Raw genomic sequence first — 27471 nt, 5'->3', positions numbered from 1 at the left:
GCCTTTAGGGTTAATTTAGGGGCAGTTAATGGATAGGAGTGATGAGGATGGATTTTATGATTAATAAAACTTGAGTTCAATAACTTTGTGTAATACATTTTTTTTCAAATTTTGGGTCCCAAAATTAAGGTGCGTCTTATACATGGGGAAATACGGTATATACTACTACTTCTACAATATTCTATTTATTTTTGGTGTCTGGCTAGGAAAACAATGCTCATAGTATGGAATATTTAAAACATGCTGATTTAAAAACAAAGTGTTTGAACTCCTACCTCTTCCAGGCAATTGGTTACTACCAGAAGATAATTTTGCAGTAAAAGGACGACTAAAAGAAGATAAAACGTAAGTCAGAAAAATAGAAAGTCAAACAGGAAAAATATTTAAAACATAACTAAATGGTAAACTCCAAGATCCCAAGTAGAAGAAACTTGTTATATAGTACTTCAAATAAACATGCAAACAATTATTTTACTATATAATTACAAGTGTATATATGTAAAATGGAAACAGACTTTATTTTAGATATATTATAAACTATTAAAATGTTAAGTCAAAATAAAAGCTACTGTGTACATAAGTGTCTGAAAAACATAAAAAATATGGAATCTGTTCTCACTTAAGACTCTCTTGTGAGCTGGAGGACGAGCGGTCTGAATGGGGTAGCGATGCTGCACTGCCGGACATCTTTAGGTGGGACTGAAGGCTCTTCTGGTAAGAAGGTTCTAGTGAGTTGTACAATGCATCAGATTCAGCAGGAAAGTGACTTCTAAGGCCCCAGTAAGCACTACAAGAATAAGTATTTTTCAAACATTCATTAGAACTGTGGTAAACAGTTCACTGTAAGTAATACATTTGAGAGAAATAATAATCATTAGCTAAGAAATGTTTTGAACATGTGTTTATGTGAGAATATAATGCACTTATTCAGTTCTATGAAGAAATCAAAAGAATAAAACAGCATCCATAAAATTATACATACGGTGACTAAAAACACACAATGACAAGCCCACTTTAAAGGGACAGTCCAGTGTCCTGAGCAGGACCCTCCAAAAACAATACACATTAACCCCTTCAAGACTGGTGTCCTCGTACTGCATCTTCCCTTGAAGACCGCAGTTTTATTGAAATATTTTAATTACGTGCTCGTTATTCGCTTCAAAGCAATCACATGCACGGAACTGAGGGGGAGTGGCTGCTATGGATTGCTGGGGACACCATAGCGACGCTGGATCGCGCATCATCGATGACGCACCTGGTACGTCCCAGTCTGTGTGTGACACCCAACCAGGAAGTACCAGGTACATCACCGGCACGGAAGGGATTAAATCCCTAAGTATTTTAATATGCATTCAATAAATAAAAAAAACACAAAATAACCTTCCTTTAGGAGAAGCAGCAGCTACTAAGCTGCAGTGGAACGCCTCTTCTGGGGTCCAAATTCTCTTGCAACTGATTGGCTGCTTGAAACAGCCAATTGGTGGTAGGTAAACACTCCTATTAAAATCAATGGGAGTGCTCTCTGTGTATGGACACGTATATATAACACAAAGATGAAAGGGGAGGGAAAATAACCTCCACATAAATAATGCTTAGAAAGAATTACAATATAAAACCAAAAAAAATACAAAAGGTGACTCACCAAACCCCATGTTTTGACTAGTCATGTAGCTACTAACCTGGAGAACTATTTAAAAACAACAACAAATATACACTCACTGGCCACTTTATTAGGTTCACCTTGCTAGTACTGGGTTGGACCCCCTTTGCCTTCATTCTTCATGGTAAACTTTCTACAAGGTGTTTGAAACATTCCTCAGAGATTTTGGTCCATAAAGACATGATGGCATCATGCGGTGGCTGCAGGTTTGTCAGCTGCACATCATGATGCAAATCTCTCGTTCCACCACATTCCAAAGGTGCCCCTACTGGATTGAGATCTGGTGACTGTGGAGGCCATTGGAGTACAGTGAACTCACTATCATGTTCAAGAAACCAGTTTGAGATTATGTGAGCTTTATGACATGGTGCATTATCCTGCTGGAAGTAGCCATTAGAAAATGGGTACACTGTGGTCATAAAGGGATGGACATAGTCAGCAACAATACTCAGGAAGGCTGTCGCGTTTAAACGATGCTCAATTGGTCCTAAAGGGCCCAAAGTCTACCAAGAAAATGTCACCCACACCATTACACCACCAGCCTGAATAGTTGATACAAGGCAGGATGGATCCATGTTTTCATGCTGTTTACGCCAAATTCTGATCATCTGAATGTAGCAGCTGGAATCGAGATTCATCAGACCATTCAATGTTCTTCCAGGCTCCCACTGTCCAATTTTGGTGAGCCTGTGGGAATTATAGCCTCAGTTTCCTGTTCTTAGCTGACAGCAGTGGCACCCGGTGTTGTCTTCTGCTGCTGTAGCCCATCTGCTTCAAGGTTTGATGTGTTGTGCGTTCAGAGATGGTATTTTGCATACCTTGGTTGTAACGAGTGGTTATTTGAGTTACTGTTGCCTTTTTGTCATCTGGAAGCAGTCTTCCAGAATCTACCCATTCTCCTCGTGACCTCTGACATCAACAAGGCATTTTCGTCCACACAACTACCACTCACTGGATATTTTCTCTTTTCGGACCATTCTCTGTAAACCCTAGAGATGGTTGTGTGTGAAAATCCCAATAGTTCAGCAGTTTCTGAAATACTCAGAGCAGCCTGTCTGGTACCAACAACCATGCCACCTTCAAAGTCATTTAAATCCCCTTTCTGATGCTCGGTTTGAATTTCAGCAAGTTGTCTTGACTACATCTACATGCCTAAACGCATTGAGTTGCTGCCTTGTGATTTAACGGGTGTACATAATAAAGTGGCCAGTGAGTGTATATATCTATATATATATATACATATATATCTATATCTATCTATATATCTATAAGTTTACTAACTTTCGTGCTCCGATTCTTGCCTCTGCATCCGCATCATGCATACCCTTCTTGATGGTTTCAACTAGAACTGCTACATGCCTGAAAAATAATTACATTTCAACAACATTGTGATTTTTTTGAAATAAAATTTAAACAAAAATCAAAATCTTACTACATTCCGTTAATGATATAAAACGTATGGCTTAATTTATGGCACAAGTAAACATTTTCACTAGACTTTACTTCGGGTTATCCATTCAGCAGAAATAAATAGAAAACGTAGTAAACAGAAATGTGTAATTATTGCAACTGTTAAGGTGCGTAAAATGTCCTGGTGCTTGTAAACTTTCATTGAACAAATAATTTTAACTAGCTGTCTGATGATAATATTAGTAGACGCTACATTTAAAACAAAAAAAAAAGGGAAGACATAACTGATAATCTCCGATCATCACAGAAAAAAAAAAAAAAAAAAAACTTACCTCTCCAAAGAATGGGTTTGCCATTCTTGTAAAAGCATTTCTAAGAACTCAAAACAGCGCCTAGAAGTAAACATGGATGTTAGTTGTGTAAATACATCCAGTTACCAACATGCACTTTATACGTACCCCAGAAAAATTACATCCTCTCACATACGATTTACACACAAAATTCACATAAAATCCATACTAGCAACATTGTTTGACAACTAAGAACACCGCAACTGTAGAGGGCCCCCATGCATTAAATGTATTGCTTCTGTGTCTGGTATTAATCTATTCTCCCTCCCTTCAGCATTTAAACTAACACAGCCTGACTAATATCCTACACATATATTAAAAAAATACATATATTTTGCACAGAAACCATACAGTCTGAATTAACTACCTTATATTATAGACTAAGAAAAAAAGAATATATTATTGAAATATAAAACACACAAATAACTTACCTTCTTACGGCTACGGATTTTGATGTACAATTACTTGTAATTAATGGAATTAGCCTGGGGACATGAGTGTGCTACAATAAAATTGAAACATTTTTGTATTATGTTTTTTGTTTTCTGCAGAGAATCTTCATGACCTATCTGAATATACATTATACCAAAAAGCAAACATTTAATGGGCGTTTCCACCAGTCCTCAATTCTCAATAGCAGGGTGTTATATCCACATATGCATGTTATGCAGCAACCAAAATGTATTACCAACGTATGATTCAGAACTTTCATGTACACAATTACATTTTTGGTACATTCTATAATAAAAAGTACATTTCCAATTTGCAAGGAAGACTGTGTTTCACCATCCACATATGAAGTATTTAGAATACAAATATATTCAGCAACCACTTATAGTGAAACAGAACATAATCTGTACTTTTGCTGAGTGCCTACTAAAATGGTCTAAAAATGTACACGTGGAATTTTTTTTCCTAGTGTGGTTTTCTGCACGTGTCATGTTTTAATACAAAATTCTGTGCTCCAAAGGAATCTGAATAGGTACTTACTCGAATTATAATTCTTATCGCAGCACATCCAGATGATGCCATAATCTTTGCACTGTTTGGGACCAAGTTAAAAAGGGTAGGCACAATGGATTCAGCCCCATGGTCAAATTTGTTACCCAAAATTGTTGAAAGTTGGCTGTTGGGAAAAAGAAATGAACATATAATAATGTTGCGGTCACATGTCATCTAATATTCGGCTCATGTGATTAACCCCTTAACACCCATTGCCAGGTCACGCAAAAACAGTCATGTGATGACCAATGACGTGCCTGGCATGTAATTTCATTAAACAAGCTTAGAAAGTGATCTACAATCACTTTCTTCTCTTAAACAGTGTTGCTGTAATCCCTCAATGTCGAGGCATTCAGCAACAGCGAAACCGGCATCAGGGGCGTCAACATCCGCCATACACTGTGGACGCCAGTTTTAAAAGAGTCTAGGAGGCGATCAACAATCGCCTCCTAAACTTTAATGGAAAAGTTCGCTAGAGGGTCTCCACACCCTCTTGAGAACTCTGGCTCCAACCATGCAGGTCAATGGAGCCTACCTTTCTAATCACAATGTGATTAGTAAAATATAAAAAAAAAATGTGATAACATTTAAAAACAATTATGTGTCAGAGGAACCATCCAGTTCCAGCAAAATGTAAAACAAAAGTCCAAAAAGAATAAATAAGTTTCTTATTATGAGCAAGTGCTAAAATTAGCACTGTGTCTTCCCAAAACTCTTGACATGGAAAGAGTTAAAGTAAAAGCATTTCAAATACCGAAGGGGTGTCCAATTTTAAAAAAATTGAATGGTTTGATGAGGGTAAATTGGAGTGGCCGGGCTCAAAGATAGTGCATAGGCACAGGCTACCAAAATGGGGGGGTACTTCCCAAATATGGCCTTTTAGCCCCAAAACACCAGCCAAACCCATGCATGGGTGGTATCACTGTAATCAAAAGATGTTGCTGAACACACATTGGAGTGCTGTTTGATAGCGACGTATACCTGGAGCTATAAATTTATACCTGAATTTGTGTGGGGGGGGGGGGGGAGGAACAAAAACAAAAAAAAAAAAAAACTACGACAAACTCTGGCAAAGGGTGGTAGTAGAATTAGTGCATGGAAAGGGTTAAAATACAGCATTTGAAATAACTTGGTGTCTAATTTTCCAAAATATATGGTTTGATGGGGTAAATTGCATTGGCCGGCTTCAAAGATACTCAAAACAACATAACTTGTGTGGGTACACTAAATGAGTGAGGAGAAAATTACATCTAAACACGACCACCACAGAAGTGTTAAAACAACCTCGGTCCCAAAGGGTACAAAAAGTATAAAAACAGCCTGGTCCTTAAGGGGTTAAAAAAAGTAGTAACATTGTAAATCAGAATTTCATTTTTTTATTTTAAGTTTGCTCTACCAACAATAGAGAATTGGAAAGTAGTTTAGAAAAATATGGTTTGGTGTTCTAATGATTATATTTTTACTATTACAAGAAAAGCACGTTTTTAAAGATTTAGAACAGTATTTGGGATTATCAAGTAGCAGTAAAACCCGTGAACACAACTGTGAGTATGATTTTTTTTAGTCAATAAGCATTTACAGTCTTATTGATAATGTTGATGTTACAAGTAAACTACCCTACATACCTTGCAAACTAAGAAAAACAACAGTTCCACTATAGAATTCTGTGAACTAAACTCATCAGCGTTTTACCTCAATCATCAATGCATAGATCATCTAGAGTCTGTACAGCATGGACTATGTTTGCTCAGTAAAATAAAATATAAAAATTCACATAAACTTACAGACCATACTAACACCAAGATGAAAAGTAAGACACAGAGTGTGATACTGCAAGCAACATCTGCAGTATGTGTGAACCCTGACAATGCAAACTGGAAACAAAAATGACCATGGAAATTCTCATGGAATGAGGGCTAAGCTACCAAACACCAAAACAGACAGGGATAAAAAGTTTTCTAAACTACCAAGAACCACATCTGTAAAACCTGATTAATAGTAGACATTTTAACTTCAACATATATTTTCTTAACGGACTGACTGCATGCAGCATTTGGATACAATTCTAGTAGTACTAGTTTTGAATTCCAGACGTCCAGAGAAGTGAGCCCTCAAGAAGCATTCTTTTTCATCTTAATTAACATTCCACTTTTATTTTTTTATTCACATTTATTAACCCCCCCACACCCATTTGTAGGTGTCATGACACAGTTTTACAGTGGGTAGAAGCTTGGCACTTCCAGCCTGCCCCCTCTGTCAGTATGGTTGCTTGCTGTGTCCTTAACGCGCTGAAGGATTCTCATTGTGGGAAGCGAGAAGCCAACAGTTCATATGGACGCTACCAGAACGGGTACTGTCAAAGAACGGGAAGGCTGCAAGAAGTGATCTGTGGTAAGATTAGAAATGCAGGATTCTTTTTACTTTTGCTGTACTAGGTTTGATGATGTATTTCCATGGTGCAAAGACAGATCCAAAATTGCTTAGCATTTGGTGTGGCAGGTTTCCTTGTTTGACACAGATAACATCATAAACAAAAGATCTTCGCATACTATTTATTCAACATTGTAACGTATATTGCATAGAACCTGTACTTACGCCACTGTAATGCAAGCTTCTCGCACCACTTGGGAACGAAGGTCCTTTACAGAAAGTTTGAAGCTGCCATCCAGTAAACGCAAATGTTGGAAGAAACAGTCATATTCCGCTGCTCCAGCAACAAGCAATGATCTAACCTTCTTAAGCTGCAAGGTATCATAACATTGAAATAAATTACCAACTGGTTCAGATAAGAACTGTGACCTTCTATGGAAGAGAATACCAGTGATATTATTGCTTCTACAATATGCCGTATTTGCTTGATTATAAGACGAGATTTTTTCCAGAGCAAATGAAAAATACCCCTCGTCTTATAATCGGGGTCGTCTTATAATCAGACCTCAAATAGGTCTGACTGAGACTAAGATCCAGATCCCCCGCAGCGATGCAGGGGACCTGGATCCTCCTGTGTTATGCCCCCCCCCCCCAACTTACCAGTGCTTCTGAGTCCCCGGTGCTTAGTCCGGGCAGCGTGTAGAGCTCTACGCGAATCGCGTAGAGTTCAACACACTGCCCGTACTAAGCACCGGGGACTCAGATGCAGGGGAACTGGATCCTCCTGTGTTATGCCCACCCCCCAACTTACCGGTGCTTCTCAGTCCCCGTTGCTTAGTCCGGGCAGCGTGTAGAGCTCTACGCGATTCACGTAGAGCGCTACACGCTGTCCGGACTAAGCACCGCGGGACTCAGAAGCACCAGTAAGTTTGGAGGAGGGAGGGGGAGGGAGTATTAAATGGAAGGCATAAGGCATTTCTGGAGGCAGAGTGCTTTGTGAAATGCCTTTTAACCCCTTTAATGCCACTGCCTCCAGAAATGTCTTTTAACCCTCTATACGCCACTCTGCCTCCTGAAATATCTTATACCTCCCTATATGCCACTCTGCCCCATAATATGCATTTTAGCTCCCTAAATCCCAGAGCGGCATATAGGGGTATAAGGCATTTCTGGAGGCAGAGTGGCACATAGGGGGTCAAAAGGTATATCATGGAGCACAGTGGCATATATGGGGTATAAGGCATTTCTGGGGCAGAGTGGCAAGCCTGGGGGCAGATGTGCATAACGGGGGGGGGCAGGTTGTTCACATAGTTTACATGAATTAACATTTACTGGTAAAACTTTTTTCCTATAGGGTCGTCTTATATTCAGGCTTTCTTTTTTTTCATAAATTAATATTCAGATTTTGGGGGGTCGTCTTATAATCGAGCAAATACGGTAACTATTGACAGTAATACACACGTCACTAAAATACCATATCTGCAAGCCTGTTTCTGAATGATAAATGAGGAAAAGCAGATGCAAATAGCTTACCGCACTGGCTCGCTGATCCCAGTCATGTTTGTCATCAGACAGAATTTCTCTTATTTTATTGAATGTTTCTTCAAGTTCTCGACTGGAGTAAATCTTTTAAAAGAAAGAAAAAATGTTGGGCTTCATGGAAGGACTCATTTAACTTAATTTAATTGAAGTTAACAGTGGTTTAAAAATGCATTGATTTCATATAGTCATAGCTACAGAAGTCTACAATAAAGTCGAAAGAAAATTACTACTACTACTACAACCATTAAGTGATTCAAAGGGGAGGGGTGAGTACTAGCGGAAAATATGTTCATTACAGAAAATAAAAAGCTGATCTAGAAAATTCTAAATCCCCATAAAGAAGTGGTATGGTCTAATCATTTGAAACATAGATATTGCTATGGTAATAAGACAACTTTTAAAGAGCTATTTAACAAATTTACGGTACAGACGTAATTGAACAACCTGAATGATTCACTCAAGGACGCAGGGCGTATCTTTTACGTCCTGGAATATTTTTGAAAGGCATGGAGATCTCACTGCTGATGCACAAAAGAATAAGAGACTACATGTCAGCCTCATCTTCCCATTTTCAGGAGGTGCCAGCATTACAGGTTCTGAGCAGACAGTGATTCCATCAAGTGCCATCACACAGATAGGGTTTGAATGTCCCAACAGTCCGTGTAGTAGGGACTACATGTCTGTGATGGCTGCCCAGCTCTATTGTGTGATCAATGGGTAAGGAATAAACAATGACACAAAGTAAGCAAAGTTTTAAAAAAATATTACTTAAATCGAAACCTAAAAATCAGTTTTGAATAGGATACATGACTGAAAGGTGGACTTAAAGGAACTAACCACGTATCCCATAAATGGTGGCACAATGACATAGATGTAGGTTATAAGCCAGAGAAGGAGTCAAGCGACACATCTTCCAGTAATTAATCTGTTAGATGCGTTGTTCCTTCCTCTTTGCACAAGCAACACTACCATCATTAATACCCTAAAAAACCACCACTAATTACCACTGATACGTCGCCTGGTGGGCCACACTGTAGTGAAGCGTAAAAATATTTTGAGTGTCATAGGAAGCGTGTCAGGGTAAGTTGTTGTTGGACATCTTGCTATTTCCGGTATGAATTGTACACAACTTTGGCGTCAATGGCAAACCCACAACCAGCAGCTAGAGTTAAGGGCGTGGTGAGGCCTCAGCCTTCTCTAAGAGTGTGGCTGGTATCTAGAGACAGATAGGGCAGGGACACAGACTGCACCAGTGTATCTTAACACATTTTGGGGGTTTGCAAAAGGTATGTCAAAGCAGCAGTCAAATGAATTGACAACTGCTGGGACAGCTCATCATCCTTCTCCATGATTGAGGGAGCGCACCTCAGGCAGCTGCAAGAGGCCCTTGCTTGCTATCACCACCTCCCCCGTTGCACCGGCTTCAGCAGGACCATAGTGCCCTCCCTTTACTGGTCATGTGCATCATTGTTGAAGGACAAGCTTTCCAAGGCAGCTGGACAGACCACCCACTTCACCTTCGAAATACAGAGCGTTACTGACGGCACACTGGTGACTGACAGTACCACTTTAGCCGTTATAGGCACACAGTGACAGAAAGGGCGGTACTGCGGAACTCGGGAAGAAAGGCAGCGGGGTTATAGATCCTAGTTCAAAGCAGTCGTCGTGTGGCTGTAAGACCGCCTCCGCCGGTCGCTTTAACGTTCAAAGCATACACTGGCCGCCTAATGAACTTTGTGGCCGGGCTGCCGCTTTGAAGACGTGATGTTCGAGGAGGCGGGGCTTACAGAAGAGTTCCTCGTGACAAGGAGAGGATCTTCACGTTGGAAGAGCAGGAAAAAAGAAAAAACCCAAAATGTAAGCATTACCCAAAAAAATAGGGGACCCATATTCAAGAAAGGGGGTTGGCTGGATTTTGGCAATACAAAATCAGTATTAACAGTGGGGTGTGTAACCACACTTTTATTAAAAGTAAGTAACACTCCAAAATTGGACAGAAAAATTCAACAAATATTTACACACACACACATATATATATATATAATTGCTAACAGCACTCACACTCCTATCATGCCCAGGCAGCCAGTACATTCCGGGCATAATAAGATTGTGATTGCTGTTATATAATATTATATATCTATATATATATATATATATATATATATATAAGCAAATAACAGATGGAATAAGTATCTTGTGATAATACCTTTTTTATTGGACTAACAGAATTTTGAAATGACAAGCTTTCGATGGCTCTTCTCCCTTTCTCGAATCTAAAACATTTCATTGAGAAAGGGAGAAGAGCTCCAGAATAACTTCCATGTTATTTGCTATATATATTTATATATATTGTTTGTCCAATAAAAAAGGTAATATATATATATATAAAAATATTGTTGGGGTTTTTTTGTCTAATTTGCTACTTTTATAAAAGTGTTTTGTTTTTGTTTTTAAAAGTTGAGGGGGTTATTCTCGGTTTCGGCCAAGCAAATGCTGAATTTTTAGTTTTGGTCCAGAATTTTCATTCCTATATACTAAGCCAGACACTGACTACACCACATCAATGTTTGGATTAACATATAGTGATAGGGATTATGCTGTACCCCCATCAATTTGTGCCCATGTATATAGTGATAGGTGTTATGCTGTACCCCTGTCAATGTTTGCCTCAGTATATAATGATAACAGTTATGTTGTACCACCATCAATGACAAAGCGGTGTAGAAAATATATATTTTTTGCTTCAGTGTGACAGAGCCTGACCTGATGCGTGTGTTTGGGTGTCAATGTGGCAGAGCCTGTCCTGGTGTTTTTGTGTTGGTGTGGCAGAGCCTGACCTGATGTGTGTGTTTGGTGTTGGTGTGGCAGAGACTGTACCGTTGTGTGTGTGCTTGGGTGTCGGTGTGGCAGAGCCTGTCCTGGTGTGTGTGTTTGTTTGGCCATCTGTTTCCTGGCACTTTACTTACTGTAAGGAATGCACTATTTAATTTTTACTTATCCAGAGAAAAAATGCGCTCCTGAATTTGTAGTCACTCCAGAGGACAAAACTTTCTAGGCATAGAAATCAGAGAAAAAGAAAGGTATTGTGTTATTTACTCTATTTAAATCTGCATATTTTATTAAAAAGGATTGGCGACACCAATTCGCGGCTTCAGGTGTATCATGACCTTTCTTAGTGTATGGATGTACTCCCAATTCTATCTCATACATCTGCCGAGCTCTGATGTCATCTTTATCCAGTACACATGGATGCCAAGGAGTTAAGATTCTGTCCATTCCCAGGTACTTATTTGGGCTTTTAACACTTTTGGTTCCTGGGATTTTAATAATGTGGTATTCTGTTATCGTAAAGGAACAATTTAATATAGTTTTAAAAAGAATGATTTATAGCTATTTGGATAGTAAATAGTGTGGCTTAGATGGTGTGGCATGTGGGCACAAGAGCTCGACCACACGATACAATACATGAGGCTGGAACTACACCCTGAACATAAGGGAGTGGATCCTAGAACAGAAGCGGGCTCTTCACTCCATGTCCTCCGAGCAGAACAATGGGGTCTCCAGACTATTGGACAGAGGCTAGGTGAAAAAGATGGCACCAACCACATATCCAACTGCCAATCCATGTTGCAGCCAACATGGATGGCAATAAACAATATAGTGTAGTTTAAGCACAAATCATCCGATTATACAAATGTCTCTCTTCTTGCCATTTTTTTTTTTTTATGATGTTGCCTTTATTGGAGATAAGGCATTTTATAGTGGGGGGGCACTTGTGTTGTTACAGCCCCTGATTTCAAGATTCCAGCAGGAATCAGGGCTTCCATCTCATATTAGATCAGCTGGAAGCATGTTGCTACTTTCCAGGTGGCAGCACATGTTACTATGGCAGCAAGCATCCACTTTGGCTATGTTTAACAGTAAACGAGAGTTCTGTCTTTAACCCTTTGTGACAGAGGGATCCCCCCCTAAGTGAAAGAAGCTTTTTTGCCACTTTTAGCAAACCTTTGTTCAACCATGATTCCCATTTTCAATGTTTTTTTCCACCGATTATATATTTTGCTTTTGCAAGTACAGCTAGGGCTTTCTGTTTATACGACTTTTTTGTATAGACTTTCATTTAGTGTGTCAAATTGGAAAAAAGAAATCTTTTTTTTTTGCTCCTTTACAGAACTACATTTTATCACACTAATTTTTAACTTCGGGCTGGGGCAAAGAAGGGGTTCTTTCTAATGAACAGTATCTCACAAAAGTGAGTACACCCCTCACATTTTTGTAAACATTTTATTATATCTTTTCATGTGACAACACTGAAGAAATGACACTCTGCTACAATGTAAAGTAGTGAGTGTACAGACTGTTTAACAGTATAAATTTGCTGTCCCCTCAAAATCTCAACAGCCATAAGCCGTGGTGCCAGGCACGTCATTGGTCATTAAGGGGTTAAAGTCCCCATGGATCTCTCTTGGACACAGTTTCTCTCTTTTCACTTTGATTCCTACTGCTGCTGATCACAGTTATATGCAAGAAGGGCTCCATTGCTATCTCAGTACCTGTGATCAGCCAGGAGTAGTAGCTCATCCAAGGTTTTAGGATGGTCTGGATAGATCCTCTGGCAACCTATTAATTTGCAATGTTGCTTCCTGCGGTATCAGGACTGACAACACCGGCAGAGAACGCCCAAGCTTTCTACCGATGCTAGCTCCAGCTCACAGAGGAGACTCCAGGCTGTTTACTAACACCCTGATCTTGTGTGGTGCAAAAATCATAGGACTGAGCACTTCCTTTCGTAATTTTCGTAGTATACCCTTTGCAAATGCATTGCAAGACTCTGCAGAATCCTCCCATATGCATTTGACACTTTCCTCACTATTTGAAGTGTATGAGAGGTGTTCTCCTGAAGGCAAGGTCATTTATTATTTTATTTTTAACTTGAAAATAGAAATTCAGAGACTTACAAACAGGACAAAAGAGATACCTGCACAGTAGGAACATCTGTAAAGGCCTTAATAAAATCTTCTTCATCAACAGCTCCAACACCTCCTTCCTTCATCATACCTACAAAATAAACAAATAAGGAAACCATTGGTGTCCATATGTCTGTAAGATATTCCATATGATTGTAAATATGAGCCAAGCATTGAAGTCATATGCTCTAAAAGCACTTTCCCCAATTGGATAAATTCAGTATTAAACTCTACAACCAACCATCAGGCACAATAGCAAACAAGCTTGGTAAACAGGATATTGGATCATTAAAAGTGCTTACAAAGGCTTACAACCCCTGCGGTGTTTGACATATAAAAGCTCAGAAGGGAATTACGCAGCAGGGGTTGAAAGACCAAATTAAATAGTAATGTAAGACAATTTTAACATGGCTGTTATGGTTGCTCCTTAAAAAACAGCTTTTTTGCAGTCTAATATCTTGAAGCATGTATGACTAAAATAAACAGAGCATATTCTACCAGTAGCTTGCGTCGAAGTTGAGTATTATCATGATCGCACATTAGCCTTCTAAACAGATAGACTTCCCTGTGCATTCATTGAACCTGAATGGGTCACATAGCTCTTCAGAGCACAAGAAGGTTGAGATTTACTGCCAGGCTGCGATAACTTCATAAGTAAAGCCTAGATAAACGGTTTTCCTTCTCTCTAAACAAAGGTGTCTAAGGTGTGATCTTATCAAATGTAATCCAGGATCAGGTAATAAGTCATGGAAACTCAGACAGCAACCTTGTTGGCAGAACTAAAAAAAGAAAATACCATTCCACGCTTTTGTTAAACAAATGGTATTTAGTTGCCCAGTTTAACCCCTTAATGACAGTTGCCGGTTCTGGCACGTCATGCACTAATAGGTTAGTGACAATTGACGTGTCAGGACCGTCATGCACTTTAAACGGGTGCAGAAAGCGATCTATGTTTTTAAAAGCGTTTAGAAGGCAATCAACGATCAGGGGACCTGGATCCTCCTGTCTCTCCCCCTGCCCCACTTACCGGTGCTTCTGAGTCCCCGGTGTGTAGCCGGGGCAGCGTGTAGATGTCTACGGGATTCGCGTAGACAACTGGTGGTAGATATGGTGCAGGGAAAGAGTTAAAATACTAGCATTTGAAATACCCTGGGGTGTCTAGTTTTCAAAAATATATGATTTGATGGGGTAAATTGCATTGGTCGGCTTCAAAAATACCCGAAATGGCACACGGGGGAAGAATTACTAGATTTGGAAAAAATGGCTTTTAAATAGCAAAACGCTACCTGTACTTATTGCCCCATAACGTGTAGAAAAAAGCAAAAAAACTAAAACATTGGGTATTTCTAAACTCAGGACGAATAGTAGAATCTATTTAGCAGGTTTTTTCATTACCTTTTATAGATGAGTAAAAGTTTCTAACTAAAAGTTAGAAAGTCTTTTTTTCTAAATTTTTCACCATATTTTATACTTTTTTTTTTTTTTTAATAGTAACTAATATGATACAATCAAAACAATGTCATCTAAAGAAAGCCCTTCTTGTCCTGAAAAAAAAAAAAATATATAACTTGTGTGGGTTCAGTAAACGGGAAAGAAGAAAATTACAGCTAAACACGAGAAGCGCAGAAATGTTATCACGAAGGGTACAAAAAGTAAAATCAGCCTTTGTCACGAAGGGGTTAAAAACTTATAAACATATAGGACTCTATGATTCGTTCAAGCTCAAACTTCAAAATATTTGGAAACACGCATACTGAGCGAAGGACAAATGTACAAAATGTGTTCCGTAATTCATGAATAACCAGGGATTAATTAACACCAAAGGGGAAATTGCTGATACAAATTTCAAAATTTAATAGTATTATCTGCAAAACCAAGAAAAGAAAACGCGAGGTGCAGCAAAGATGACAATTTTGGCACAACTTTTGGTAGTCTCCCAGATACAGTAGAAAAGAAAAATGTTCATGTAGAACGTGTCACTAGGCCCTGAAACTATGTTAGAATAAAGAAAACTGAAGCCACCACCTACAACTATTTTATGAGTTTAATAAACAAACAGTAGCGCATTCCTATAACCCAGTCATTTAACCCCTTTAGGACCGGGACATACCTCGCGGCATTGAAGGGGTTAATTCCAGTTTTGTATGGGGCTCTGCTGCTGGTGGTCTGCCTGGAAGCTGTGACAACTATTGCAGTTATTAGACTACCATGCCAAATTTGAAAAAAATTACATTTTAAAAACGTGATGCATGCCTTGCAATATTTGTCCTATACTGGTCAAAATAGATGAAAATCCTGGCCATGTTGGGTTTCCAAATCAGGACAAGTTAATGAATATATTTTGGATAATTTTTTCCCATTGGTTCAATGTGTGTACAATTTGTATGTATATAAAACTGTAAAAAAATTTTTTTTTTCATTTCCCCCCCACTTTTTCCAGTTTATTTCAAACAAAACCATGTACTACCCAGCTTTCAAATGAAAGCCCTACTTGTGCTGAAAAAAAACAATATATGATTTGTGTGGGTGCACTAATCGATAAGAGAGAAATTACAGTTGAAGAAAGACATAGCAAAAACACAAAAACGGCTCCGGTCCTTTAGCGACACCTTAGTATCAAAATCCCGGTCCTGATGGGGTTAAAAGATAAGCCAAAGATTCTCAGATGCAGGTCCCAATCCTATCTACAAAATTCCAATATCCAAATTATAAAAACTGAAAATAGCTACTAAAAATATAAAAAAAAATATCTAAATATATGGGAGCAGTACATAAAGCCACATATATCACCTTTACTATAAAGAGCTACCCTCACGGTCACTACTGCTACACCCTACCTCAAGTTGCTAAATACTGACAGTGGATATGTAACTATGCCCACTAACAAGGACCTACACTGCCTACTTAAACTGTAGATTGATCTAATCTTAATCATATTTCCAGATGTAAGTTTCAACCGTGCGTCCTTTCACGTTCTTGTTAGGATTTTGAGTTTGTGGCCCTAAAAAAGGTTGCCTACGTTTTGAAAACATTCTTTAATTTGGGGTTTATTTGAAATATGAGGACTCAAACTTTGAGGTTTATTCACGCAATGAATGCCAACCCTGTCTCAGTGCCCTTCACCTTGTCATGTGGATGGTCTGTACAGTGTCCTCTACTAATAAGAAATTGTCCAACCATGACTTCCTGTTTCACAGGGGTATAAATATTAGACAACACATAAGCCTAATTCCCTTAGTCAATCATCACAATGGGTAAGACCATGAAATATAACTGATGTGAGGCAAACGGTTGTCGAGCTTCACAAAACAGGAAGTATCTATAAGAAAATATCAAAAGCATTGAAAAAGCCAATTTCCACCATTAGGGCAATACTTAAGAAATGTTATGAATCAACCTGGAAGAGGACTTGTGTCTATATTGTCTCAACGCACTGTGAAGAGGGTGGTTCGATTGGCCAAAAAGTATTCAAGGATCACAGCTGGAGAATTGCATAATTTAGTTGCGTCTTGGGGTCATAAAGTCTCCAAAACTACAATCTGACGTCCACCTACATCACCACAAGTTGTTTGGAAGGATTTCAAGAAAAAAAGCCTCTACTCTCATCCCAAAACAAACTCAACCGTTTTTGGGTTCTATGGTCAGATGAAGCCAATATAGAGCTTTTTGGCAATAAACACCAGAGGTAGGTAGCCATATGGAAAAGTACCTCATGCCCACAGTTAAATATGGTGGTGGCTCTAATGTTTTAGAGCTATTTTTCTGACAGAGGACCTGGGATTTTTTAGTATACATGGCATACATTGATTTGACTATCAAATATCAACAGATATTAAACGAACACCTGATACCTTTGTCAAAAAGCTTAAAATGGGCTGTGGTTGGATCTTCCAGCAAGACAATGATCTAAAACATCCATCAAAATCAACACAAATTGTTTACTGACCACAAAATCAATGTCCTACCATGGAGATCCCAGTCCCCTGACCCATACAAAACCTGTGGGGTGAACCGAAGAGGTGAGTCCACCAGCGTCGACCTCGAAATTTTAAAGATCCAGAGAGATTCCGCATGGAGAAATGGACTCTGATCCCTTGCCATGTATTCTCCAACCTCATCAGGCATTACAGCAGAATACTCAGAGCTGTTATCATGGCAAAGGGAGGTAAGCACAAAGTATTGACTAAAAGGGTGCCAATAACTGTGCCACATGTACCGTATTTGCTCGACTATAAGACAAGGCCTCGTCTTATAATCGGTGTCGTCTTATAATCAGACCTCAAGGAAGGGAGTGATTTCTGTAGGTAGAATGCTCTGAAATGCCTTTTAACTCTATACGCCACTCTGCCTCCTGAAATGCCTTAAACCTCCCTATATGCCACTCTACCCCATAATATGCCTTTTAACCCCTCTAAATGCTAGAGTGGCATATAGGGGTATAAGGCATTTCTGGAGGCAGAGTGGCACATAGGGGGTCAAAAGGCATATCATGGGGCACAGTGGCATTTAGAGGGTTAAAAGGCATATCACGGGGCACAGTGGCATATAGGGGGTATAAGGCATTTCTGGGGCAGATGTGCATAACTGGGGGGGGGGGGGGCAGGTTGGAAAATGGAAGGAAATAAAACCAAAATATTTTTCTCAATCATAGCTTTTATTAAAAAAATTGTTTTTATGAATTAACATTTACTGGTAAAACTTTTTCCTATAGGGTCGTCTTATATTCAGGCTTTTTCTTTATTAATATTCAGATTTGGGGGGGTCGTCTTATAACCAGGGTCGTCTTATAATCGAGCAAATACGGTATTTAACAAGTAGATTTTTTTTTTTTTATAAATCTGTGTTGTGATTGCAATTGTTTGATATCCATGAGAGCAGAGTATTTTTGTGTATTTGTTCAAACAGTTTTTCACAGCATTCTTTGGTCATATTTACCAAGGTTGGCAATATTAGTGGAGAATATTATTATATATTATATAAGAGAATATTTAGGTAAAAAGAGGCAGAGTTGTGGCTTGTAGGAGGCCAGGGGGGGATTAGGACATAGACGTATACATTTCAAAAGGTAAATACCAACATTTGACCAAAAAAGAATCAATCTCCCCAAAGTATTTATTTGGTACATATACAGAAAACCTGTACATAATTACCAAATATAAGCCGCACTCCCCCCCGGCCTTTAATTGGGGTTTAGCGCAATCCGTATTGCCCGACGCCCGGGACATGCGGTTCTGGCAGGTGTTTTTTTTTCTTTTTCATTTAGCCCTGCTGCGGGCAAGCAGCAGGGTTAGGATCCAGATATTCTGGAGCGCTATTACGCGGAATAGGTCAGCAGGAAGGTAGAGATGTCAGTTTCTGCTGTCAAAAGGTAAACATCTTACCAATTACAAAATTATTACATCTATTATAACATCCTTGGTCATCTAGGGCCTGTTTTATAGAATGTACTATTACTTCCTAAGATCATAAAGTGGTTAATCTTCATCTGTCCTGACAATTATGAATGAGAAATATTTACTGGGAATGGTTAGGACATTCAACAGAAGCAGGGATAATGGTTCACAGGTAGACAACGATGGCACAGTAACGCTATCCCCCAAGAGGACAATTTCCTTCATCTTCCAGAGAACAACCACAATATGTTTATGTAAGTAGCACAATTTTATTTTCTGATTTTTGTCCCCCCCAAAAAAAATCTTTCATTACTTGATTTTGAATTCTAGTGTTTAGACATGACTGAATATAAATGTTACATTTGTACTTCAGTAATATGAGGAAACTTAAGGGCTCTGAATACTTTTGGAAGGCATTGGATATAAATGGGCACTGCTTCAAAAGAAAGCTTTACTTGTCCTAAAAATATTAAAAAACAATTTGTGCAGACAAAAATAGATCGTAATCGATTGAGAGCTCACAAGACCATAGCTCTCTTCTCCCTCTGTATCAGTATGTCTATAAATGTGTTTTTATTTTTACAACATTCTGACAACCTTAACACTATAGTTTAGGGCTGCAACTAACAATTATTTTCATAATCTATTAGTTGACATTTTTTCAATTAATCGGATAAAAAAAAATTTAAATTTTTCGTTTAAGGATGCTACTTTTGCCACAAGTAAATTTGTGAAATGTCTGCCTTGCTAGATCTGTTCCAGTCCATTGTATGTGTGATATTAGTATCATGGCATGTCGCTGAACATAAATTGTTAACCCCTTGCCAATTGACGGCTCGAGCACGTCATGCACTAACATTCAGTTAGTGACAATTGAAGTGCCAGGACCGTCATTGCTTTAAACGGGTGCAGAAAGTGATCTACGTTCGTTTTCTGCCCCCAAATGGTGTTGCTGTAATTCCTCAATGACGAGGCATTCAGCAACACCAGTATCGGCATCAGGGGCCACGTCGGGACCCTCCCCGGGGCATCAACCACCACCATACACTATATGGCAGCGTTTTAAGAGAGTTTAGGATGCGATCAACTATCACCTCCTAAACTTAAATGGTGTTGCTGAAATGCCTCGATAGCGAGGCATTCAGTGACACTGGAGACTCTCAGGACGCGCCGTGATCGCTCCGGAAAGCAGTCACAAGCACCACTGCGAGTGGCAAAATCACAAAGATGGCGGCGCACCCTTTCAAAAAAATAAAGGAGCTGAAAATGTTTCACAGGAGAACTTCTGAGATTTCCTGAGAACTCTGGCTCACCTTACAGGTACTGCATTCAACCATGCAAGTCGATGAAGCCCAGCTTTCTAATCACAAAGTGATTAGTAAAATAAATGTGGAAAAAGTATTTAAAAAAATGGTAACGTCAAAATAATGTCCCACTGATGTCATCAACAGGGGAACCTTCCAGTTCCCCAAAAAATATTTATGAGCAAGTCTTATAATTATCTTTAAACAATTCTCGCATGTAAATACCGGCATGCTAAATACCCACGTAGCGTCTACTTTTAAAAAAAAAATATTATGATTTGATGGGGTAAATTGAATTGGCTGGGTTCAACAATGTCCCAATTAACACACGGGGAAGGATGGCCACATGTCTAATTTCCAATTTGAAAGATGCACATGTCCCAAATGTGGCCTTTTAGCCCCCCAAACATGACAGACCCATGCATGTGGGGTATCACTGCACTCAGGAGATGTTGCTGAACACATACTGGGGTGTTGTGTAAAAGTGACATATACCAGGAGCTGTAAATTCACACATAAAAGTACTACATGTGTGGGAAAAATACACAAAAAAAAAAAAATACTACTGCAAATTTGACAAAGGCTGGTGGTAAAATGTGTGCATGCAAAGAGTTAAAATACCAGCATTTAAAATACCCTGTGGTGTCTAGTCTTCAAAAATATATGGTTTTATAGAGCACACTGAATTGGCCGGGCTCAAAGATGTACTAAATAGGGTATTGGCAGTGGATCATCACCAATGTCAAAGTTCAACATTGAAAAAAGCGCATGCCCCAAATGCGGCCCTTTTGCCCCCCAAACAGCCAGGCAAATCAATGCATGGGTGGTATCACTGTAGTCAGGAGATTCTGCTGAACAAATTGTGGGGTGTTGTTGGACAGTGGCATATACCAGGAGCTGTTAACTCATATCTGAAGCAAAATGTGTTTACAAAAAAAGAAATGCAAATAAATTACTACCTTAAAGATTGAGAAAGACTGACGGTAGAATTAAAAATACTAACATCTGAAATACCCCGGGGGTGTCTAGTCTTTATGGTTTGATGGGGTAAATTGCATTGGCCAGCTTCAAAGAAACCCGAAATTGCACATGGGGAAGAAATACCAGATTTGGAAAAAATGGTTTTGAAATAGCAAAACGCTACTAGGGCTGAAACAACTAATCGATAAAATCAATAATAATCGATAATGAAAATCATTGTCAACGATTTTCATTATCGATTAATCGAATCGATTCGAATCGATTTTATAATCCGACCTCAAACAGAGATCGGATTATAACACTAGAATCCAGATCCCCCGCAACGCTGCAGGGGACCTGGATTCCTGTTGGTTGAATTAATGGTCGAATTCTCCTCAGAAAAAGTTATTTCCTTTAATAGATTATGCGCATAATCGAGACAAGGCACACAACACACAAAAGTCGAAGCGTTGTCTGATTATATGTTTAGATTACATGGTTTATATAGCATCTTATCTACTTGTAATAGCATGCATCATTATGATTGGTTACTTTTCAAGCAGGTTACACCTATTAAGCTGCATAATTAAAAATGGCCCAGACTTGACCTTTTATTATATATATATATATATATATATATATATATATATATATATATATATATATATATATATATATATATATATATAGAATATCATAGAGGAAGCGTGCTGGCGGGGACTGGTGCATATATCATGGACATGACATTTTCTACTTCCTTATATGTAAGCAAATAATATTTTCGATAACATAAGTATTTTTCCAACAATTCCCCTCACTGTCGGCCGGTCTCTCACTTCCGTCTCTCTCCCCCTCCCATACACCCCTCTGACTCCTCCCCCCTCCCATACACCGCTCTGTCTCTCTACCCGGCTCCGTTACTGACTTCATAGAAGCCTCAGCGTAAGTGAAGGGCAGTAACGGAGGCTGTCTGTGCGCATCGTTTAGACCCCCACCGGCTGACAGAGGATCATCCTCTCTGTCAGCCGGTGGGGGTCTGCATCGCACAGACAGCCTCCGTTACTCACCTTCACTTACGCTGAGGCTTCTATGAAGCTGCAGTGAAAGTGCCTGTCAGTAACGGAGCCGGGTAGAGAGGCAGAGCGGTGTATGGGAGGGGGGGAGGAGTCAGAGGGGTGTATGGGAGCCACCCTCCCATACACCACTCTGGCTCCTCCCCCTCCCATACGGCACTCTGCCTCTCCACCTGGCTCCCTGGTGTCTTGTGAACCTCGGTGGCTGACAGGAGGCAGAGTGGAGTATGGGAGGGGGGAGGAGGCAGAGTGGAGTATGGGAGGGGGGAGGAGGCAGAGTGATGTATGGGAGGGTGAGGAGCCAAAGTGATGTATGGGAGGGGGAGGAGGCAGAGTGGTGTATGGGAGGGGGCAAAGTGGTATATGGGAGGGGGAGGAGGCAAAGTGATGTATGGGAGGGGGAGGAGGCAGAGTGGTGTATGGGGGGGAGGAGGCAGAGTGGTGTATGGGGGGGAGGAGGCAGAGTGGAGTATGGGAGGGGGAGGAGCCAAAGTGATGTATGGGAGGGGGAGGAGCCAGAGTGCTGTATGGGAGGGGGAGGAGCCAGAGTTATAGTGGTGTATGGGGGTATTATGAATTTCAGGGCATATAGGGGGTATAAGGCATATCGATATTAGGCATACCAGGGGGGCATAAAACATATCTGGGGGTAAAAGGTATATCAGGGGGCTCAGTGGCATATAGGGGGTATAAGGCATATCGATATTAGGCATATCAGGGGGGCATAAAACATATCTGGGGGTAAAAGGTATATCAGGGGGCTCAGTTGCATATCACTGGCAAATAAGAGGTATAAGGCATATATGGGGGCAGAGTGGCAAGCTGGGGGTCAGATGTGCATAACCGGGGGCAGTTTGGTAAATAAAAAAAATTTAAACAAGGTTTTTTTCTCATAGTTTTTATTAAACATGAAAAATAGTTAGCATATGAATTAATATTTACTAATAACTTTGTATTAAAACCTAGTTTGAGAAACACTGTGTTTGGGTTCTTGTAGCTTTTATTATTATTATTCCAGTAAAATAAGAAGGTGAATAGCGAGAGGCCATTGCAATAAAGAGATGAAAGTGTAAATTGTACGTTTTTTATTACATTATTTGAAATTGAAAAAAAAAAAAATAATTTTATCTGATTAATCGAAAAAATAATCGGCCAACTAATCGATTATTAAAATAATCGTTAGTTGCAGCCCTAAACGCTACTTGTACTTATTGCCTCATAACATGCAGAAAAAAAAAAGAAAAGTTTTTTCAGGTAAAAGTCAGAAAAAGTAATTTTTTTCCTCAAATGTTATACTTTTTATTTAGTAAATGATATGATACAATCAAAATAATATCTAAAACAAAGGCCTCCTGGTCCTGAAAAAAACAAATATATAACTTGTGTGGGTTCAGTAAACAGGAAAGGAGAAAATTACAGGTAAACACGGGCACCGCAGAAATGTTAAAACAGCCATTGTCACGAAGGGGTTCAATTTCATGCTATGTCATCTTTACCCTCTTCCTTACCAAGACTTTTTAGTGCCATAAGGACCACATGTGGGATTAACCAAAAACAAACAAACAAAACAAAAAAAAACAACCACGTTTATTAAAAGCAACACACCAAAACTGGACAAAAAAAATTAAATATACATACACACAACACACATATATATATACAGGCCCGGACTGGCCATCGGGCATTTGCCCAGTGGGCCGGGCGGCACAGGGCCGGATTGACGTAGGGCTGATGGAGCTGCAGCTCCAGGCCCCTACCTTAAAATAGGCCCAGTCAGGACCGAATTAATTGTGTGAATGCGTACGAGAATTAATTGATGTGTGGATGAATTGCTTGAATGATTTGGGGAAATGCAAAGATGGTACATGAAGGGTGGGCTGTTTGCCGACAAAGATGTCTTACACTGGGCTGTTAGGGGACAAAGTTGGTTCAGGCTGGGCTGTAATGTGTGTTTAATCTGGGTGCTGATCAGGTTCTATGTGGGCAATGTGGACACCAGAACTGGCTTTGGGGTGTGCAACCTGTGATCTATGCCTGTCATTTAGGGGGTTATCTATACCTTTAATGCTTAGTTTATTACTGAATTCCAATTGATTTATACCTGCAAAGCTGGGTGTGTGTTATTCTGTTGATCTGTATCTGGTACGCTCTGTTTCCATACATTATTATTGTATACCTACAAATAGAGGGTTTGTATGTCTCATTCTGTTTATTTGATCTATACCTTCAACGCTGAACATGTGATTTTTCAATTGATCTATACTTGCAAAGCTTGCCTTTTGTGTTGATTATGTTGATCTATACCTGCTATGCTATGTTTCCATACATTATTTATGCATACATGCAAATATAGGGTTTGCATGTGATCTATACATGCACGTGCTTTATATGTGTTTGATCTATAGTTCACAGGGAGGAAGGAATAGAGAGGTATGGCTTAGTGAATGAGGGACAAAGGGACTGGGACTGATTTCAGGGGAGAGGACCTCTCAAAGTCATGGTCAGGGTGAGAAGGGGGGAAGACTGCACTGACTCTCAGTCTTCCCCTAATTTGCAGTCAGTGTGGCAATTTTTTTTTTGGTGTGGTAGCGGAGGGAGTGATTACATGGTAGGGAGAGTGGAGCAGGGCCCAAGGAAATGTCGGTGTGGCAGAGCCCGTCCTGGTGTGTGTCTGGGTGGCAGAGCCCGTCCTGGTGAGTGTGTTTGGATGGCAGAGCCTGTCCTGGTGTGTGTGTGTTTGGGTATCAGTGTGGCAGAGTCTGTCCTTGTGTGTGTGTCTGGGTGGCAGAGCCTGTCCTGATGTGTATTTAGTCATCTGTTTTCTGGCCCCTTACTTTCTGTAGGAATAAATTGAACTATTTAATTTTTACTTATCCAGAGATAAAACGCCCTCCTGAATTTGTAGTCACTTCAGAGGACAAAACAATCAGAAATCAGTTTTGTGTTATTTACTCTATTTCAACCTGCGTATCTTATTAAAAAGATTGTGGCTTCAGGCGTCCTGTGTATGATGACTTTTTTTTTAGTCACATTGCTCTGCCTAGAGGATTGGCTAAGCGCCGCAAATCATTTGGGGTGGTCTGAGTTTCTTCCCTGCTGTGCTGTAAGTCTGTGACTGACAGACTCACTTGTTGTGAGGGTGATCTGACCACCCAAGGCCCAAGGAGTGCCACACTGCCACTAGTTTTTTTTTTTCTAAGTACCAACTAAACGGTCAAAGATTAGTTACTGTTTTGAATCTTGCATGACGTTATGATTCATTATATATTTATGTAATACTAATTCATTACAGTGACAAAAGCATGCTGAAAACAAGAAATGGTATATTAAATTTTCCAGAATTTGGTTTAACAAAAATAAATAAATAAAAATGGGCTGCTCAGTCTTAAATGCCCGGGCCTATTTTTTGTGTCCCAGTCCGGGCCACAAAATATATATCACACACACACACACACACATACACACATACACAACCACACATATACTGGGGCAAAGTGGCAAATAAAAAGGATATTAAAAAAAAAACTAATTTTTTCCCAATCTTACTTTTTATTATAACAAAAAATAGTTTACATGTGAATTAATTCCCCATAGGGAAGTCTTATATTCAGGCTTTTGTCCTAAATTAATATTCAAATTTTGGGGGGTCGTCTTATAAGTGAGTGAACTGCAGACCTCTCACTCGCAGACTTCTGCAGGGGCCCTGCTGCTTCCCTCTGTGTTGCTGTGTGAGCAACTTTTCTTCTCCCACCCCCAGGGGAAGAAGGAACGGAGCAGAGTCATGTGATGTGCATTCACGTGACTCGGCTGGGTTCCTGCTTCTCCTGGCCTGCACAAGAGCCACTGCTCGCAGTTTCAAAAGGTAGGCAGCCTGGCCCCTGCGGACAATTATTTTCGTCCGTTTTTTTTAATTATTATTATTATTTTGGCATTTTGCCAATAATGCCCTTTTCAGACGATATATTGCAGCCACAGATATGTCGGTGCATCCCTAATTTCTTCTACACTGTAAATGCTACCGATTTATGTTCCCGATTACAGAAACACCCCACATCCCTTAAATTGTACCCTATAGAGGTAGTAATACAGATAGAGAGCTCTTTAGGGATCTCTGGTACATCTTCTTGCATGACAGGCACGTCACAATGACATCACTGAGCTCACCATATTGTTTATTTTATTTCACTTTGTTCTGTCGTGGGAAGAGGGAGAAACGTGTGACCAGCCAACCAACTGGTTGGCTTCAGAAGTGACGTTTACCAGAAGAAAATGCGTGATCAGGCATTCCTTATGTAACGGTATATAGGCGCTCACGCCGTTACACATGATCGGTTGGCAGGAAGCCTGAAGCCAAAAGACAGCTTGTGAAGCAGGTAGATGTCCCTGCTGCCACGAACACCGCATGGCACAAAGGTAACCTTGGCACATATTTCGAGGAAATACCTGTAGGTCCAGGGCTAAAGGAGTTGAGATCACTGTATTTGTATTATACAAAACGTAGGGCTGCAACCACTAATCGATAATCTATAATGATCGTTGACAACGATTTTCATTATAGATTAGTCGAATCGATTTTTAACGATTATAAAGAGGGTTTTTTTCAGAGCAACTGCTCTGAAAAACTCCTCTCCTTATATAATCCGACCTCAAACAGAGATCAGATTATAACACTAGAATCCAGATCCCCCGCAACGCTGCAGGGGACCTGGATTCCCCTCACTGTCAGCCGGTGGGTGACAACTTCCGTCTCTCCCCTCCCACTTCCGCTGGGGCTTCTACGATGCAGCACCAGCATCACGTAATGTAGAAGCCCCAGCGGAAGTGAAGGAGTAACGGAGGCTGTCTGTGCGCATCGTGCAGACCCCACCGGCTGACAGAGAATCGAGGTCTCTTGCAGAGGATCATCCTCTGTCAGCCGGTGGGGGTCTGCGCGATGCACACAGACAGCCTCCGTTACTCCCTTCACTTCCGCTGGGGCTTCTATGAAGCGTGGTGTATGGGAGGGGGAGGAGGACAAGGGGTGTATGGGAGGGTGGGCTCCCATACACCACTCTGCCTCCCCCATACACCACTCTGCCTCCTCCCCCTCCCATACAGCACTCTGCCTCTCTCCCGACTCCCTGGTGTCTTGTGAACCTCCGTTGCTGACAGGAGGCAGAGTGGTGTATGGGAGGGGGGAGAGAGGCAGAGTGGTGTATGGGAAGGGGGAGAGAGGCAGAGTGGTGAATGGGAAGGGGGAGAGAGGCAGAGTGGTGAATGGGAGGGGGGAGAGAGGCAGAGTGGTGAATGGGAGGGGGGAGAGAGGCAGAGTGGTGAATGGGAGGGGGGAGAGAGGCAGAGTGGTGAATGGGAGTGGGGAGAGAGGCAGAGTGGTGAATGGGAGGAGGGAGAGAGGCAGAGTGGTGTATGGGGAGGGGGAGGAGGCAGAGTGGTGTATGGG

The 27471-nt window shown here is 40.3% G+C and overlaps 1 protein-coding gene across 1 annotated transcript in view; it reads right to left on the bottom strand.

Moving 5' to 3' along the window:
- Positions 1–275: 275 nt before the first annotated feature.
- The window catches only part of LOC149283189 (CLIP-associating protein 2-like), a gene marked incomplete at its 3' end in the record, with an annotated part of 32568 nt that continues 5372 nt past the window's right edge, over positions 276–27471 (bottom strand). Inside the window, exons 3-11 of the mRNA XM_089497910.1 lie at positions 13313–13392; positions 8326–8418; positions 7018–7163; positions 4411–4546; positions 3852–3922; positions 3403–3462; positions 2942–3019; positions 620–787; positions 276–328 (exon numbers count right to left, since the gene is read on the bottom strand). Of these exons, the coding sequence (XP_089354036.1) occupies positions 276–328; positions 620–787; positions 2942–3019; positions 3403–3462; positions 3852–3922; positions 4411–4546; positions 7018–7163; positions 8326–8418; positions 13313–13392 (885 nt within the window). The remainder of the gene's footprint in view (positions 329–619; positions 788–2941; positions 3020–3402; positions 3463–3851; positions 3923–4410; positions 4547–7017; positions 7164–8325; positions 8419–13312; positions 13393–27471) is intronic.

The sequence above is a fragment of the Sceloporus occidentalis genome, unplaced genomic scaffold (assembly GCF_023333645.1).
Source record: "Sceloporus occidentalis isolate IW3139 unplaced genomic scaffold, rSceOcc1.0.p SCAF_110, whole genome shotgun sequence".
NCBI lineage: Eukaryota > Metazoa > Chordata > Lepidosauria > Squamata > Phrynosomatidae > Sceloporus > Sceloporus occidentalis.
The sequence above is the reverse complement of the archived record's forward strand: the minus strand, read 5'-3'. Positions and strand labels throughout refer to the sequence as shown.